At 32.2% G+C, this 19828-nt stretch overlaps 5 protein-coding genes across 5 annotated transcripts; 3 read left to right on the top strand and 2 right to left on the bottom strand. All coding sequences in view use genetic code 12, as the record gives it.

Annotated features, from left to right (window-relative positions):
* Positions 1-3586: 3586 nt before the first annotated feature.
* On the bottom strand, positions 3587-5344 carry CTRG_04978 (uncharacterized protein; the record flags this gene model as incomplete). The annotated part of the gene is made up of 1 exon (XM_002550634.1): positions 3587-5344. One exon carries the CDS (start codon positions 5342-5344, stop codon positions 3587-3589), a length of 1758 nt encoding a protein of 585 aa, XP_002550680.1.
* Positions 5345-12002: 6658 nt separating this feature from the next.
* On the top strand, positions 12003-13718 carry TPO2 (Tpo2p; the record flags this gene model as incomplete). The annotated part of the gene is made up of 1 exon (XM_002550633.1): positions 12003-13718. The coding sequence occupies one exon, from the start codon at positions 12003-12005 to the stop codon at positions 13716-13718; it is 1716 nt and encodes a 571-aa protein (XP_002550679.1).
* Positions 13719-14379: 661 nt separating this feature from the next.
* On the top strand, positions 14380-16437 carry CTRG_04976 (ribosome dissociation factor GTPase; the record flags this gene model as incomplete). The annotated part of the gene is made up of 1 exon (XM_002550632.1): positions 14380-16437. One exon carries the CDS (start codon positions 14380-14382, stop codon positions 16435-16437), a length of 2058 nt encoding a protein of 685 aa, XP_002550678.1.
* A 1144-nt stretch (positions 16438-17581) lies between these two features.
* CTRG_04975 (uncharacterized protein) lies at positions 17582-18340 on the bottom strand (the record flags this gene model as incomplete). The annotated part of the gene is made up of 1 exon (XM_002550631.1): positions 17582-18340. The coding sequence occupies one exon, from the start codon at positions 18338-18340 to the stop codon at positions 17582-17584; it is 759 nt and encodes a 252-aa protein (XP_002550677.1).
* A 627-nt stretch (positions 18341-18967) lies between these two features.
* On the top strand, positions 18968-19537 carry CTRG_04974 (uncharacterized protein; the record flags this gene model as incomplete). Its single annotated transcript, XM_002550630.1, has 1 exon — positions 18968-19537. The coding sequence occupies one exon, from the start codon at positions 18968-18970 to the stop codon at positions 19535-19537; it is 570 nt and encodes a 189-aa protein (XP_002550676.1).
* Between the last annotated feature and the right edge of the window lie 291 nt (positions 19538-19828).

The following is a 19828-nucleotide window of genomic DNA, read 5'->3' as shown; positions in this document are numbered from 1 at the left end:
TTTGAGGCAGATGAAATTTCTTTCTCTTCGTTTCGAATTTTGTGATTCATAGTCATCTTATTTTTAGTAGCAGTGATATAGGACCATAAGGTATGAAATTTCTATAATGCGTGGCCGTGAATCTAGTCTTATCCTTATCTTTGCTACTGCTAAGCTTCTAAGAATTTTAAATTGTTGTTCAGAATCAGTCGAAAGTACAATACTGATCATTTCATATATTTTATCTACGCCATGAGCTACAAAAGTAAGAATAATTTGTAGATGGATATTTGTGTGTCATGAAACTCCGATATCGAAATTGAATATGTGTAATTCTAATATTGAACTATCATGATTCTAAACGAAATTCTTCTATGAGTAGAGAGAGTGGGGGATGGAACAATCTTGCTAAAGAAAAGAAAAGAAAAGAACATTTAACTAAGTATTAAGATGAACTCCGGGGAGATATGGAAAATCCCTTAGATTGCACTAATATGCAATTATTACTACAGGCCAACTATTTGCTAAAAAGGATATTAAAAAAAAAATTAAAACAAAACAAAAACCAAAAAAGAAAGAAAGAATCATAGATACCAACCAGCTGTTACTACGATATCATCATTTTATTTGTTATTCCGGTTCCGAAATGGTTTTGAATTGTCAACTGGCCTAGCTTTATTATAGTTCCTAGTATTTGAACTTCTGGCGTTAATGGTGGTGGCTTGGCTTAACTTGGCCCCCAAAAATGTGATGAAGTTGATGTAAAAGAGAAAAAAAAAAATCATTCAGTCGCATGACAATTCTGTGTGCTAAATTCATTTACTCATTCATCATTTGCAATGGGTCTTGTTTCATACCTTTGTGGTTCAATTTCAAACACGTAACTGTACGATATAAAGATCTAAATGCATGCATTTAAGCACCTAGGTTTTTTTTTTCTTTTAATGGAACCATACTTCCGTTCATAGGATACCTTGCTCTTGATGCACTGCTTGTTCCTACTTTGGTGAACCACAAAAACTATATTAGTCACTGGTCATTGTGTTTAGTTGAAGTATCTTTCGATTAAGCAGTCTACTTTTCAACTATAGTCATTTGCATAGTTTATCCACAAACCCAAGCATATCTTGAGTCCTAAACTTCGATTACCAGAGGTCTCTTTCGTTTTCTTTTTTTTTTTTTTTTTGTTTCTAGCATAGATATTGCATTTTTGTATACTCTCACCATCCACGCAACCACTTAGTACCATCTTATTCACTTTTTCTTGTCAAAAGTAAGTAGGGTAGTTTTGAAGTACTTAGTGGAATCTAATCAGATGAAGGCGATATATTTTAGTATTTCTATTATTCTTGGTATTGTACAAGTTCGTATCTACATTCAAATCCCCCAACCGCCCCGCCTCATGAATTTATCAGATCTTGGGATTATTCGCAAATCATCATTTCTTGGTAGTTTGGTAGTTTCTTGTCCACTAACTGAGATTCACATCATGAAAGAAATTTAAAATTAGAATGGAATTTCAAGAAAGGGTTAGTCTTTCCAATCGGGATAGACTTATTTCTTCTATTTTTGTAATTTGCTATTGCAGAATGTAATTGAATGAAATGGATCATCTAGTGTAGTCATGACAAATGGAAAAAATGGAAAAAATGGAAAAATAAAGTACAGAAGTCAATACCCTTTAATTAAATTACTGGATCATGATATTTCAGGATATAAAGTTCATGAATAGTATGTAATCATTATACTACACTCACATATCCGTGGGTGCATACATATATATAAATGTACATTACGAATTTCAGTGCACTGTTCAAGGTGGGTGAACCTAGCTACTCATCGTTAATATGTATGCACGAAATAGAGTATCGAGAAGTGATCAGCAACATCAAGTATATCCACGTGTATCACATACAGCAAACTAACAAACAAACAAAGAAAAACAAGACTACTTTCATATTAATAACTTGCAAAAGAACATGATACAAATGACTGGCATGATTTAATACTGAGAAAGCTTGTGTATTGATTTTGTATTGCTTTTCTTCTATATGATTCACTATTCTTCTAGTACCGCCTTGACTTCTTCATCTAGGAGTTTTGTCCATACTACTCCAGGCGTGGTATTTCCATTCTTTGTTTTGATCTCGCTAAAATCAAAATATGGAATCCGGAACTGATGCCGAATGGGTGAAATATTCCGCTTGAACGAAATTCTACGGTGCTTAATGCCGAGATGAATCACGGGATATGGCATATTTCGGAGATAAACTGTCATAGATCTATCTTGATAGGGTATAAGGTGTCACAAGAACAAATAAAGGGCAAGATTTCCGTTGCGAGTATGAATTATTTATATGAAACATAACAACGATGCATAAATATGGAAATATGTATAAACAGGAATATCAAGTCAAGCTGAGCCAAAATGAAATATAATGAAACATAATGAAGTACAATGAATTTTTTTTTTTTTTATTTAGTTTTGTTTTGAGGTTTATACTGAGTGACACACGAAGTATTACACAATATTGTTGCATCTCATAATTTATCCATCATGTTTACAAACCATTTATCCTTCGACATAAAAGGAAAACTAAATGAAACTCCGAATGTATAACTTAATTTGTGCAAATTACATTTGGCTTCAATTTCCATCATGTCCACCTACTTAAATCATATGATATCAACAATAACAATAAGCAAAAGCCAGTATACAAAACAAATTAATGCTAATTCTAAAAATAAAAAGTAAAAAAAATTTTCACAACAATTAAGTGGTCACACTTTTACGTTGGAAATTATTCAATCTAGATCTTATCTTTAATACCTATTGTTGACATGTAGAAAAGGGTACAAGCCCACGAAGTTAACCATACGGAGAGCTGGCTGCAAAATGAATTATATCTCGTTTGTGATTTGTGACTTCTCGTTAAATCTAATTATCTTTTAGTGTTTCGATTTATTGCTTTTAAATTAATTTTGATTTATTGAGTTTTCGTCATTGCCTCTTTTGCCTAGATCCTATACTCCTATTTCCTCCACGTTTGAACTATTCAGGACATGTTCTTATTGTATAGTTACTATTATTTTTTTTCTTCTTTTTCTTCTTCTTCTTCTTCGTTCTTCGTTCTTCGTTCTTCGTTCTTCGTTCTTCGTTCTTTGTGTATATACCAAATTGATCTCGAATATTGATGCAAAATAACTATTTTCTAACCGCGCCCATTGTAGTTTGCATTTTAGTTTCGGAGTTTCCTCCGTAAGGTTTTCTTGTCTTTATGACAAGGTAGTCCAAGAACTCTATTATTACCATATATATCAATCTGGAGAAGTGGCAGCTTCGAAGTGAGGTAAAAAAAATAATCAAATAAATCTCCATCATGTACTTTTTAAATAATTAAGTGCTTGGAGAAGTCAACACTTCTTGAAATCAGTACAAAAATCAAACAAATTTCACTAAATCACAAATAATAATAAAAACTAATCAGTACTGATTACTAATCAACAAAATTGTTCATTTATGCAATGTAAAATCACCAATATACCTGTTAATTTCCTGTCGTCATGAATGCAAAAACAAAAAATATTCCTATGTGTTTATTGAAATCTAATCGTATACATTCTCATAAAAATGAGTACCGTTGGTTTCTCTATCTATAATATAATTAAATCCATTAATTATTAATTTTTTTAAATTAATCTTGTATTCAATATCACCACCATCATTGAAAAATTCATTAACATCTCTTGCTTCAGCATCACCTCTATCCAAATTAATCAATTTTGTGACTAGTGTATTCACATAATGGCTCATTGACTCCGGAATACCTTTATATACCTGCTGATTAAATAAACAACGAATTGGGATTTTTGGATCATAATTATCATCATCATATTCTCCTTGATCAACTGTCTGAATATCATAACATTTAAATGGGCGATTATTTGTATTTGAATGGAAATCCCAAAGATGATTAATCAAAGGAAATGACAAATGATTCATTTGAGTTAGTAATTCATCTTGTATCATCCTTAAATTTAACTGTTGTCCAATTTCACTAAATAAATGCAGTACATTTAAATCCTTATATCTTTTGGAATCTTTATCATAATACTTATGATATAATAAAAATTCATCAATTAATTCAAGATATATCTTACAATGAGGACATTTACACCCAATCCATAAAACAGTATTCATGTGTTGTTCATATCCAGCAAATGTTTGAAATAAGTTTGGTAAAACAAGGATTATATTATGATTATTAATAATTTTGGGCAATACAATCATAAATAAATTCCATCTTCGTTTATAATATCCATCCATTCCATCAGGTAAATTTCCAAGAGGATGTACATTATGCTTAATTGACAAATACTTCAAATCGGCAATAGCCAATAAATGTTCCAAAAATGTGAATATATTTAAATCAAATAATTCATTTTGTTCATGTGTTGGATATAATTGACCTTGAATAATTGATAATTTTTTCAAATTTGGTGTGCTTGGAATCATATTAAGACAATCAATAACATAATCATCATCATTTATATCTTTATATCCAAATATTAATTCCAATTCTTTAAGTTGATTCCAATTTATTAGTTTCAATAATCTTGCATTTAATGACATATCAAAATTAAATACAAACTTAAATCGAGTTACATTTGGTAAGATAAGATCATTTTTGTTATTTGAATTAAATAAATTTGTACTAATCCAATCCCAATATTTGTTGGCATCATCAGGTAAAATCAATGATGTTAATTTTGATGCAAATTCATCGAAATTCTTCATGACTTTATTCTCTCCAATCAATAATTCAGTTATCTTCGGATCATTTGATAACTCCGTAATGTCATCAACTATCCATGATTTTAATCTCAACTTGGATAAATCAAGTTTTTGTCTTAATTTATAATCACTGATATAAAATCGGTCCAATTCTTGCAATATTCCAACTAATTTCACCAATGCAGTGACAATATCATCATTATCATTAAAATCTTTTTGTAAGTCTCCAATAACACAAATCAGTTGAATATATCCCATTAATTCAACATTTATAGTTAATGATTGAATCAAAATCATAATTCTTGCATAAACCATGCTTAAATTAGTTTGTTTATTCCTAAAAGATTCATATCCATAAATCATAGTTTGAGTAGAATCTTGAAAATCCAATTCTCTTTTCAATTTACATCGTAATGGTGGATTTACCATGATGGTTATATTCTTGTATAATTGACGTTGACATGGTTTATAAAATTTATAATTAGTCAAAGAAAGATTAATTAATGCTTGTTGTGGAAGATATTTTATAATATTATTCTTAATCAGATCTGGCAAATCAATTAAATTCATCCTTTCTGGTGATGTATACCGGGTAGCGCCTTCTTCTTCAATCGAAATCAAGGGTTTATTCTATGCGGTATCATACTTTGTTGTAATTTTCTCATTTTTTTTTTTCAGATATTTCCCCAACAAAAATTAAGATTCGACATTGTCGTCAGCACGTGATGCATTTTGATTCAGGTACACACGACATTTTTCTCCAGTGGGAAAAAAAAGTTAAGATTTCAATTTGAACAGGGGTAATAAAAAAAACAGGGGAAAAACATCACCATCAAATCTGGCTGAATCAAGGGTTCATAGGAACAATAAACAACAGAGGTATATTAGACAGGTTTTGTTTAAAAGAAAGAAAAAAAGGGGGGCAAGGTCGCCTCATTTTTATTTCACCGGAAGAGCTATTATCCATTAATCAATTTTGATTCTAGATTCACTCAAAATGAATTAAATTTATGTAAATGTACCTTTTTCAAAATCAAAATCAAAAAAAAAAAAATGTATTTCTAGAATCACCAGGCAAAGAATTTAGTTGATTGGAAACTAGCAAACTGAATTAGTGAAAGGAACAGATCACACTAAATTATCAAGCAGATCATGAAACAACTAAAGAACTTGACTTGTTGTGTTATGTTATGTTAGGTTACTTATGCTTTAACTAAAAAAAAGAAAAACATAAGAAAAATAATGATCAAGTGATATAATAATCAAAAACACAAGTTTCATGTTTGTAACATTGAAAAGAAAAAGCAAGCAGATGCTGTGGATTATAACTGAACTTAATTCATAAAGTAAACCTTCCCAGTTGATTGGGTACCGCATGTAAGGGTTGGTGTACCTTTTTTTTTTTCAATTTATTCATTTTTTTTTTTCTTGTTTGTACATCATATCGCCTCAAATTGCCAATATTCATGACAAATGGGTTTTGAATTTTTGGGTTTGCAGTAATGAAACTAGTTGGAACAAAACCAATCAGTGAAACTTGATGATGTGAGTCCGTGTAGCTTTTTAAAAAAAATTATCAAACGCCCCCAATAACATTTTGAAGATGTATATCACAAAATTCTACAGAATCAAAAAAAGAGACTATTTATTGAGTATCGTCAACCATACTGATACGAAAGTGCATAAGAATGGTCAACATATATGTAATAACCTACCCTTGATATTTTGATTACAACAGGGGCATATTGCTGTAGTGTGTACTAGAATAGAAATATTACATGATGCAATATGCAATAATTGGGAGAATTGGAATTGTTGCATCATAAGTCAAATGTAAATCAAACACACGTTCACCTACAACTAAGAAATAAAAAAAGGAATTGGGAAAAAATCAAAACAATAACCCAAGGGGTAAGTACATCAAAACCAGGCTTACATAAACATATTGTCACTTGTCATGTGAATTAATAATAATAATCATAATAATGAAAGGGTCGTCCAACCAAATGATTTTGGAATTAAAACGGTGTAAAAAGAATTGTTTGTTCATTCCGGAATGTCGCTTAAGAACCATCATCCTCATCATTAAAAAAGTTTAAAAGATATCATTACATCCACTAAATGAATAATAAACTAGTATTAGGACTGTTATAAAAAATGATGATGAGAATCATACGATTCAAATAGCTATAGACTTAGTTTAAGGGGAACACAGGAGGATTTCAAAAAAAAAAAGGAACCAATGATTATTTTAGTACGATCAGCGGTGTTTTTTGTGTTCATTATTACATTTCATTTATTCCCAATTTGGGATTCAGGGCAAAATCATACAACAAATTAATATAGCAAAGGACCCCTCAGCATAATCTAACAGTTTTATTTTGTTGTCATGTGTTGTCATTAGCATATATGGCAGTGTTGGTTTAATAATGTAAATCCTGAAATAAATCCAAGTAATAAACTAAAACTATAGCCAAAGAAGAAAAAAAAATCCACAATTGCTATGAAAATAGTCTAGACTTTTTGAATTTCATTCTTTTAATGATTCTAGCTTTCACCATTGACTGATGATCTATGTGCATAAGTAATAATTCATTTGTCAAGATTAAGAGAAATACCATGGGTAACAAACCATATTACACGATAACAAAAAAAAACACCACAACCAATCCATTTCCATTTTAGAATAAATACACAAAGAAATGAAGAAAACAGAGGTACAGAAAATATACAAGAACCCTTGTCAAGCAGATGAAGCTTAAGGAGAGAAGAGGAATGATTGTGAAATCTGTTGCAATAACAACATTCAATAATAATAGAAAGATAGTAAAATAATTAATTAAAAAAAAAATTTTTTTCTCCAAGGAATGTAAATTTTACTTTGTGTGTAATGTAATACATCAATTTATGGAATTTATTATTCAAATTATTCATCCCCACTTATTACATAAAAAAGTTCAGTAATTGGTTACGTGTTGCGGTGATGAAGAGGGATTCAACTTTAAACAATAGTGGAGAAGATAATAGATAAAGTGTGAAAGCCCTGCAGTTTTTTCTTTATTTCTTGAATACAACAGCGATACCAGTAATTTTATAATTAATCTTATGTTAATAAACATACCATCATCACACACATTCTAACTTGAAATTCAAACACTATTTGGTTTACCGAATGAACGAAGTGGCTTAATAGAGAATAAAGAACTAAAAAAAAAATAAATAAAGACGATACACACACGTAAAAGATCGCCCATTGCCACTAGGGATCAACAATAAAGTACAGGATAAAGGGTCAGTTTTTAACAATGTAAATCGCCAAATAACTTTGTTTTCTGATTAATTTATAGTACATCTACTTGTTGAGTGAAAGACGTAATGAGGGTTATTTTATGCAATACTGATCCTCATGCATTATTCATTATTAACAAAAATAAAGTACTTGATACGTGAAAAGTATATGTAGCAATGGGTGTTTCTTTCTTTTTCTGAAGTTAGGAATTTTCAATTACAAGTAGAAAAACCCCTTGTATGTAAAGTATATTAAAGAAAAATTAAAACGGGACAGAAACATAACCAATCAACAGAATTACAAGTGTTGGGCAAGTATAAACTGGTTGATAATGCATGAGAAACTGTTCTGGCGATATTCCATGCCACGTCTTCAACATTTTATGATGTTCAAATACCCTTATATTTATTTATTTATTTGAAAGCCACAAAGTATATCTATCACAAGAGAAGTAAACCTAGAACCTTTTACCTTTTTTGGTTTTTGTATATGCTTCATTTTATTTTTACTGTGACCCCTTTGTACCTGAACAAAGCAAGGGGGCCAAAACGAAAAATAAAAAAATAAAAATTATTTTCAATATCTGCAATGTGGGTATTTGTGTGGTATTACACAAACTTAAGTACACACGATACTGCAATGCTATTGTTCTGCTTGGGTTTATTGATTCATTCACGTCTTGTGTACAATTATTTGTTTTATCCTTGTTTTCTTCCTTCGTTTTTTCGTTTCAACTCAGAATGAAAGATATATATTTGTTGTTGTTGTTGTTGACCATACATAAAGAAAAAAAATGTTTAACGGGTTCTTCATGATAGAAGAAGTTTCTGTTGTATTGTTGTGAAGTAAACGGGGTTCCAAGAATGTTGACATGGTGCATGGACAACCTATCAATAAAATATTCACTTTATGTTAAATGAAAAAAAAAAGGAAGTGGAATTAATTAACTAACACCTTTCTGGTTTAATTTTGTGTATTAATTTAATGAAAAAGTGAAAAAAAAAATTTTTTTTTCTCATTCTTTTTGCCATGCCCACCTATGAGATGAGCTAAATAATTAAAAAAAGGAGGCAGTTGTAAGGCATAACATGTTGATGATTTAGTAAATGACTACAAATTTCATCTAATAATAATAATATCTTTTAAGACAATAGATGGAAGTGAAAGAAAGAAAGAAGAAAAAGACAAAACCATATCAGTTTAATACCTTGCGCAGATTTTCATACTACCAGTTTCAGGTGATGACGATGATGATCCCCTGTTTTTTTTTTTTTTTTATTGTGCTTGTTTCCTGGTAAGGAGAATCACATATTGTAAGAATGATTTACAGGGTTTTCCGAATAATTTTTGTTATATCAGGTTTCTGTGTTTTGTTGATGGATTATCTAATGTATTCCATTGTCTAAGCCGGAAGTCCACGATGAAATGAAAACAAACCAACAACCGTAGGAACAATGCCTTCTAGAGAACATTCCTGTGTTAACCTAAACCTTTTGTAGGTCTACTTGTTTTTAAGCATTTGATCAACTTCTATTTTTTTATTTAAATTTGATCCGCAATGTATGGATTGTCGCAATGAACAATGAAAATGAATACCTGTGTGTTCCTCATCTAAACTGTATTCCATATTGCATGCATAAAGCACATTTGTATGGGTAACTATCCTTACTTCAAGCAGGTAGTGGCTTACATTCACCAAAAAAAAAGAAATCCAACAATGTTTGAAGTAATTATCATCCCAACATTCTTTTTATTTTTTCATTTGTTTGTTCTATTACATATTGCTCTTCCGTTAGGAGATTTTCTCCGAAACTTGCATATGAGAGAATTATATGCCAACTTCTCATAATCATTGTTGACATTGTACATATGTTCTTCTTTTAAACAGATAATGTATTCCATTATTACCAATATTAACCGTGTTCTCAGACGATATAGTCCCCTGGTGTGTTTTCATAACATTGATTAACGGTTAGTGATAAATTTCTGCCCGTGATATTTCTTGTGCTACCAGAAAGTTTTGTGTGACCCTCGGCTGAACCTGAAAATTAAAAAAAAAAAAAAATATGATGGAGAAATCCAATCAGGGCGTATTCCAGCTCATCTAAACAACCAAGAATTCAGGGCGGGAACTGTAATTATCTCACTCGCACTCCTCCCCGCGGTTACATCGCTTGTAGTTGTACATCAACGTTTGTCGACATAACGAATTAAATTGACATTTCCTTTTGAGACAAAGGGTGCAACTGGGGGAGAGAGAGACAGACAAAAGGGTCGTCCAATATTTATACTGTTTTAGGCGATTAAGCATCAGATTATCCATTTAAATTGTGAAATAAAAAAGAGAACCCCTTTAGTTTCAGATTGCAATGAGATTGAGAATCATTGGAATTCAGGTCTGGAATTTTCCCTTTATTGAAAATTCGTTATTTTATTCAATTTTCTGTATATACACGAATTAGAACGGTTTGACAGTATTTAGTTTCCTTCGTCTATAGTTGACGACTGGTATGTAATGCATTGGATATGACACCTTTGTCTTGTCATCACAATGTGTGATTATTATATTACCATTTCTAATTCTTGTCTTTTTCTTTTTTTTTTTTTTTTGCCTTTACGTGATTAGCAGTGCATGAATTCACCTTAATACATAGATATTCTTTTGATAGTTTTTATATAAGAAGATCAACTCATTTTATATCAAAACTGAAACATCAAGGATATCAAAGAATTAGAGGCGAGTTTGAACCCACTAGCAAATCATGATCATTTATCAAAATGATTTCCAATATGAACTAATTTTATGTTTCATCTAATCGGGGAATTGAATTTAGGCGGGCTAATCCAACCCCCCTGCCCCCTCCTGATTCATGGTCGGTATGCTATGTAGGCGTGTGGGTATTCTTGCATCATTCTTTTTACCTTGGATGAGGGTTTTTGTAATTGATTTGCCTGTAAGTTAATGCAGATAACATAAGTAAATCCTTGCGCTGGTTACGCAACCTTCGCTAATAGGAATTAACCGAGGAAGCTTCTTCTACATACATTTACTATGTGTGATCTATTTCTGAGTATTTTTAAATTAGTACTAAATTGCAACATCGTCTTGATTATTACCATGTTTGTTTTGTGGATGGATGGACGGGATGTGTGTGAGAGAGAAGGTTACAATTTAGGGCCGTCTTCGGTGTTAAAACCCAATTGGGAAGTTTTTCACCAAGCCGCACTTTTGATTTGGCAATCAACAACAAACGTTAATGACTCAGAAAGTTTAATGTATAGAACGACGTAATGGATTCCATCATAACCTAATGAGCATTCATAAGAAGGCTATACATCATTGGAATTGTAAGGTTTACTTGGAAAATTGGATTTTTGATTATTTCTTACTTTTATGTTTTGTTAAAAAATGGTTACGAATTTCTTCTAAAAATAAAAATAAAAACCACTTGGTTTTGATACATATCTCATTTCACAACCAAAGTTAGCCTCTTTACATGTGTGTAGACCAATGCCAGTCCATTGTTGCAAAATTAAAACTGTAGACGTTATTAATTTAATTGCAACAGTTTATGATCGTTCTACATAAGAAATCCACCCACTCACACATTCTATTTATCTAACATAAGGTTCAACTTCTTATTGTTCAGTCTATTCATTATCCGTTCTTCTATGCCAACGCCACTACAACCGCCGATATTTCTTTGACTGGATAAATTAATATGAAGATTTGACGTTAATTATCCGTACCAATTTTGTAATGCTAACCTAAACTAAGGTTGTAATTTCCGGTCCAATATAATATTGCAATGAGGGATTAATAATTTTCATCGCTTTTCAATTACCAACCTTATTTTAATACATGGCAATTTTCTCATTATTATAAACCTTATATTTTTTATACATAGGCAAGATATAAATACCACCACATTAGCTATCATGAAATTAAGACCAAATTTGAACAAAAAGTTGGTTTCTCAATCCCAAGTTTTCACAATGTCAACTTCATCTACTGAAAACGAAGAAATAAAACCGTTTCAAGGCCACGGTCCTAATGAAGAAGCCATTCTTACGCAAAGAAGAAACACCAACGATGATGAAGTAATCGACACAAACTCAATACTATCACGTAAAGAGTCTCAACTTATAATGAATACTGAATCAGTATATCAAACTGCATCAACATCACTGAAACCATTACCGCCAATGGGTGATGGGAGACCATATCCCCCAATGTTACCATCAAGACAACCTTATGAGGTTTGTTTTAATGGTCCTAATGATCCAGATCATCCATATAATTTTCCATTATGGAAGAAACTCCTTTATGGTATATCGGTGGTTATTGCCCCTCTTAGTGTTTCTTTAGGATCGGCTATGTTTTCTCAAGGAACTGAGCAAATAATGGAAACCTATCATGTGGGTTGGACTGTAGCTTCATTAGGTACTTCATTATTTATATTTGGGTTTGCATCGGGACCCGTTTTCTGGGGCCCTTTAAGTGAATTATTTGGAAGGAAAATAATTATGATTCTATCGGGGTTTTTATACGAATGTTTTTCATTTGCTGTTGCTACAGGCAAGGATATACAAACTATTATCATTTGCCGTTTTTTTGCAGGATTCCTAGGTTCAGCTTCATATGTTTTATCTCCTGCTATTTTAGCTGATATGTTTAACAGTAAATCAAGAGGAAGAGCCATTACCGTATTTTCAATGGTTTTATTTGGTGGTCCTATGCTCGGTCCAATATTTGGTGGATTCACAGTTAAGAATTCTTCTTTAGGATGGAGATGGACCTCTTATTTCTGTGGTATTATAGGGGCTTTATCATTGGTAATGAATGCTTTTGTGTTGGAAGAAACCCATCATCCATTGATCTTGGTTGGACGAGCAGAAGATTTGAGAAGAAGAACGGGAAATTGGGGAATTTATGCTGCTCATGAAGAAGTTAAATTGAGTATTAGAGAAATTATCGAAAATAACGTTGCTAGACCACTTAAAATGTTGGTAACAGAACCAATTCTTTTCTTTGCTTCCTTGTACAATGGATTTGTGTATGCAATATTGTATTGTTGTTTGACAGCCATACCTACAGTTTTTGAAGGCAGATATCATTTTTCAATGGGAGTTGCTGAATTGCCATATTTGTCAATGTTAATTGGAGAGATTATAGGTGCTGGAATTGTTACATTATATGATATAAAATTCCAGCGAATTGCTAGAGAACAAGGCAAACTAGACCCAGAAGCAAAATTACAGCCTTTAATCATTGGAGGATTCAGTTTCATTATTGGTCTTTTCTGGTTTGGTTGGTGTGGTGATTATGCTGAACATGTGCATTGGATAGTACCAACAATCGCAGTTGCATTTATCGGAAATGGATTGATCACCATCTTCTTGCCATGTTTCAATTATATTATTGATTGCTTTTTGGTGGTTTCTGCAAGTGCCATGGCAGCCAATACTTTTGTGAGATCATGTTTGGCATGCGCTTTCCCCTTGTTTAGTCGTCAAATGTTTAACAATTTAACCATTAAATGGGCAATCACATTGTTGGGGTGCCTTGGGGCATTGTTATTACCTGTCCCATTTTTTTTCTTGAAGTATGGTAAGAAATTAAGACAGAAATCCAAATATGCTTTTGTCGAATAGAATTAGAAAAATGTTTATAAACAATTAATACATATTTATTACTATAGAAATAGTACTTCTGAATTGCAACTTGCCATTATCATGGTCATAATAATGCCTTGGTAATTCTTGCACGATGTTCCAGGTCCAATTGATAGAACGAAAAAAAAAAAAAAAATTAAAAAAAAAAAAAAATTCCAATCCACAATATATCACTTGATACTTACAGTTATACAACAGCAACTAATTCAGGATACCATGGATTACGACGACGACGATTTGGATTATAATTCACAAGGAGAAGAAGAAGAGTTTGATGAAAACAAATTAAACAACGAAGAATATGATTTGTTACATGATATGCTTCCGGAGTTGAAGAAAAAATTAAAAGATTACAATGATGATATTCCAGATTATGATTTAAAAGAAGCCTTGTATTACAATTATTTTGAAATAGATCCTGCCATCGAAGAATTGAAATCAAAATTCAAGAAAAGTACGTATTAACTAACCATTACCTTGTCTTTATCAACTTTCCTGTTCTTCCACGTTCTTCATCGTTCTCTCTGATTTAACCTAAAGAGAAAGAGCAAAAACAACAACAAAAAAAAAATCAGCCTGAAAAAAAGAAAAAGAAGAAAAAATTGCACCAACGATCAACAAACTTTTACTACTACCAACGATGTCGAAACTAGCCCAATTGGCGAGAGCCAGATCGAAACAAAGAGAATCACAAGAAAGCATCAACCTAGATCAACCCCAAGAACAATCAAAACCAATATCTAAACTAGCAGCATTAGCAAATGCAAGATCAAAATCTAATAATCTATCATCAGAAAGCACCACCACCACCACAACAACAACACCACGATCGGTTGCCATTCTTGACAGACTAACAAGTACTACCCCACCATCAGAACACAAGAAACAATTACCTCGTAAACCATTGATTTTCACCAAGAAACAATCTACAAAAGAGACTAGTCCATCACCAGTACCGTCACTGATACCCATAGCAACCACTACACTGAAGAGAGAAACCACTCCTCAGATTATATTTGATATCAAACTCGATGAATCAATAGTGACAAGACAACCTAAAAGAGATGTATCCATATTTTTGTTTCACGATAGACAGCCCGAATGTGTGGAGAATGAACAGAAACGAAGACGATTATATGACTCGATTTTTCATCCAATTACTAACTTAAACTTATCCCTAGAAAAAATCACCAAAGTCAAAGAAAACTTTGCTAAACCATCTCCAGATGATGTAGTTTTGGAAGCTCAGAAGCAAGCTTTTGAAGGTGTCAAAAATCTTAAAATCACACCTGATCAACAACAATCTAAAAAACCCAAGGAAACCAAACCATTTAAGAAGATTGATATTGCCAAAGAAATTGCTTCTTCCTCCGATTATATTAAACCAAGAAAATCATTTGTTGTTATTGGACACGTTGATGCTGGTAAATCAACTTTAATGGGAAGACTTTTATTTGATTTTGGAATTGTTGATGCGAAAACCGTTAACAAGTTAGTCAAAGAAGCCGAAAAGGCAGGTAAAGGGTCATTTGCATTGGCATGGGTTATGGATCAAACTGAAGAGGAAAGATCCCATGGTGTTACTGTTGATATTTGTGCCACAGATTTTGAAACTTCAACCACTAAATTCACTGCAATTGATGCACCTGGCCATAAGGATTTCGTTCCACAAATGATTGGCGGTGTTTCCCAAGCTGATTTTGCGTTATTGGTGGTTGATTCCATTTCTGGTGAATTTGAAGCTGGGTTTGCCTTGGACGGACAAACTAAAGAACATACGATTTTGGCCAAGAACTTTGGTATTGAGAAAATATGTGTTGCTGTAAACAAAATGGATAAAGAAGATTGGAATGAAAATAGATTTGACGCCATCAAGACCCAAATGACTGAATTTTTAACTGGACCCGATGTTGAATTTAGACCAGATCAAATTGATTTTGTTCCAATTTCAGGTTTGACTGGTAACAATGTTGTCAAACGTGACGACTCCATCCAAGAATTCAAATGGTATAATGGTCCAACCCTTGCCCAGTATATTGAGAATGTTGAACTTGAAAAAACTTCAGACAAAGTCACTTCGGAACCATTTTTTGTTTCTGTTCATGATGTGTACAAAGATAAAGGTGAACTTAAAGTCAGTGGTAAAATCTCCAGTGGGGTCATTTCAGCTGGTGAGACAATTGTTGCATTACCAAGTCATGAATCATTGCAAGTGCAATCCTTGAAGGTTTCTAAAAAACCAGTGGATTTTGCCATTAGTGGAGAATTAACTCATTTTGCTTTCAAAACTAGTCATCTTGAAAATGAAGATTCTGATCCAATTAGAATTGGTGATTTATTGACCAAACCCGGCTCACCAGTGAAGACTGTCAATAAATTCATTGCTTCGCTTCATTTATTCAATATGGATAAACCATTGTTAGTGGGTATGCCATTTGTTTTGTTCAGAAATAATACCCAAGTTCCAGCAAGAGTTTCTAAAATCATTGAGATTGTCAATAGTAAAAAGAAGAAGAAAAAGATTTTACATTTAGTTTCAAGACAAACCGCCATAGTTGAAATAGAATTAGATGGCAACAAAACCCTTCCGTTGACCAAATATGAAGATAACAAGATTCTTGGAAGAATTGTTATTAGAAGAGAAGGTGTTACTATTGGAGCTGGTACTGTTGTAGATTTTAGTTCTTCAGAAAATTGATATATAGTCTATTAACAACATTAATAAACCAAGTACGATACATAGAGTAACCAACATATTGGCACCCCTTTTATTCTTTTTAGTAGCTTGATTTAGCGTCTTGTTACCCATTTTAACTTCTGTTTCAACTTGTGCATGAGTATCCATTAAATTTCCAATTTGATCACCTTGACTTTGTAATTTGAAAGATAATTCATTTTGAATGTTTATAATATCAACAATTGATTGTTGTACTTTCTCCACTTGTTTCAACTGGTTAGTCTTCATATTTAAAAACTCTTGATTTTCCAATTCCAATTCTTGAATTTGTTGTTGAGAAAGATCCAATTGATATTCTTTATCATCATCTGCAGGTGATTGTTGAATTTGATCCAAAGTAGGTAAAGGAAAATTATCATCAACATTTAAATCTTCATCATCTTCAAAATTTTGGAAATTTAATAAATTTAATTGTCGTTCACGACTGATTCTTCGTTGTTGAATAACTTCGAATTTTTTACTGACAATATTTAATGAATCCATTAAAAATCTTAATATTTGTTTTCTATGAGTTGAAATGGTTTCAAAATAAATTTCTTGATCATTTGGTTCATCTTCTAAAAAACTAAACCAACCAGTTGATTGTTGTTTTGAAGGAATCAATTTTTCACGTTTTGTTTCATATGCTTCCAAATGATTTAATTGTTTATACATTTGTTGAACTTTAAAATTAAACTCTTCATCAATTTTATTCTTATCTTCTATAGTTAATGATCCCGAAACTTTAGTATCATCATTTATGGCTAAATAGTTGGATTTTATTTCATTGATGAATTGATTTAGATTGATTATCACTTTATAGAAATCATGAGACTCTTCAATAAACGTGTCTTTAAGGATATATGGAGGTTGTTTGTAGGTCTTTATATCTGGTGATGTTTTGTATTCTGATTGAACAATCTCAACACATTGTTTAAACAAAGGTGTCAAATCAGTCATGATATATTTCGATGTAAGCAAAGAGGATGAGTTGTCATTTGGGAGTGAAAGTTTGTGTTGCTATTATTTTTTTTTTCACTTTTTGTCTACACTGGCTTGGTTGTCCCGCACCAATAACTATCAAAATTTCTACGTGTGTGTGAGTATATTATCAATCTTTCGTTGTTTAGCCCGACAAAAAATCTACACATTTGGTAATTTCAACAGCATCACTGAACCCACTCTTTGGGTTGGTCACTGGAATTGTTTCAGTTTTATACAAAATATTCCATCTTCCCGTGTATTGCTTACCCTCGGGATTTTTATTGTGCTGGTTAAATATGTTCTTTTCTTCAGGCGACATGTTGACATATGTAACATAATCTGGAGCACCAGGATGATAGATATTATCAGCAGCAATTACAGTTCCTGGTGCAATCAAATTAAGAGATTCCAATACTCTCAAATCCGGCACATATAAATCTTTCCAATGATCAATGAAAATAAAATTCAATGGGGAATACTTGTCTTCAAAAATACGTTCTCTGAACTCAGGTAAAGTGAAAGAAGCTTTGCCAATGATAATTTCCACATTCAGAACACCAGCTAATTCAAGCATATGAGTGGCAATTTTAGCATAATCAGGGTTGGCTTCAAAAGAATAATACTTTGCAGCCTTGTTCAATTCTTGTAATTGGCCTCCAAATAAAATAGCTGAATATCCTAAATAACCACCTAATTCAATCATAACTTCGGGGTTCTTCTTTTTAATTTCTTTAAGTATAACCTCACCTTTGTAAAGACCAATATTCATAAATCCTTCCGGGTAGTTGTCGTATAATTGCAATACTGCTTGTGGATTGCCCCTTATTTGGTTCAATTTTTCCTCGGGCAAATCACGTACGTATTGATAGAACTTTTGTTCTTTGGTTAACTCTTCAGTCATAGTTTAATAATACAAATGGATGGGAAATAATATGGTTCTGAAATTAAATATTTTGACAAAATAATAAAAAGAAGGAAAATGGCAAACAAATAGCGAACGCAATCGAATAGAAGAAAGGAAAATGGTTCGATATTTATACGCTGGGCAACATAAATCTACTACCCCGGTGTGGGTTGTATGCACCTTTGAGTTTTTATTTATTTTTTAGTAATCAAATGGGCAACTCAAAATTTGTCAAGGGGTTGTGAGGCGGCAGTGTCTTTGCTTCATGTAGCCTAACATCATACTAATACATAAAGCTATCCTTTTATTTTTTTGAGCCGTTCCCGAGACTCGGGAGAACATCTTTTTTTTATCAACAATGAAGTGGACTATCATCATTGCAGACCACAGACCGTGTCAACTATCGGTCTGATCGGGGGTCTAATAAAAACAATGCGTGTAACTCGGAAAATAAAGTGCGGGTGGAGGAGGGAAGAAAGGAGGAAAGAAGAAAGTCTAATCTCCGTTATTTCCATTCCTCATACAGCCAGACAACCAAAAAAAAAAAAAAAAAAAGATTCTGAGAAATCAAAGTAGCAGATCAAGACACATCAATTCAATCAATAACAAGTTGGACAACAAAGTATGACTGATATAAATCCATCCATAAAGTCAGATATACTCCTGAGACTAGAATCCCTAAAGGCAAAGAGAAAAGAGGCACAGAAACTAAATCGACAGGAGCTATTCCAGTACACCAAGAACCAACGTATTGCATCCATAAAATCTAAAAAGGAAAAAGAAAAGGAGTCCAATCATTATAATGAGTATGAAGATGATAATAAAGAATCACATTCCAAGAAATGGCATATACAGAAGAAACTGGATGGATCAGCCAATTTTAACGATTTGGCAGAACTGACATATTACAAACGCATTGATAAACTAAAGGTGGATAAAGAATCGTACAAGAACCAAAAGGAATTACTATTGAATCAACAAGATTCAGGCAAAGATAAATCGTCGAGCATAGTCGATGTACTGAATCATCCTGACGCAGAAACCAAAGTTGAAGTAGTTCGATTCTTATCTGATATTAATGACAAACGAATGAAAAGACGACGCAATGCTAAAGATGAAGAGGTTGTTGATAATTTTATCAATGAAAAGAATAAACAGTTTAACATGAAGTTAAACAGACAAATCAATAAGTAGTTAAGTAAAGTAAAAGTTCATAATTATATTTGTACCTTTATACACGACCCAGATTGTCATCAAAAGATTTTTTTTTTCGCTCCAACATTGTTGTGTTGAAAGAAAAAAAAACATCAAAACGAAGACCAACAGTTTGTTGAGAGTGAAATTTTCCAATCAACAATAAGAAGATTTATTTGTTTATTGTCCCGTTACTTTTTAATCTACATTTGAAGGTATTTGATAGATTAGACAAAGGGCATTTTTGATTTTGTCTAAGTAGTACGGATTTGAATCAAGAATCAAAAATCT

Source organism: Candida tropicalis (genome assembly GCF_000006335.3).
Source record: "Candida tropicalis MYA-3404 genomic scaffold supercont3.7, whole genome shotgun sequence".
Taxonomy (NCBI): domain Eukaryota; kingdom Fungi; phylum Ascomycota; class Pichiomycetes; order Serinales; family Debaryomycetaceae; genus Candida; species Candida tropicalis.
This window is presented reverse-complemented; position numbering and strand designations above follow the sequence as displayed.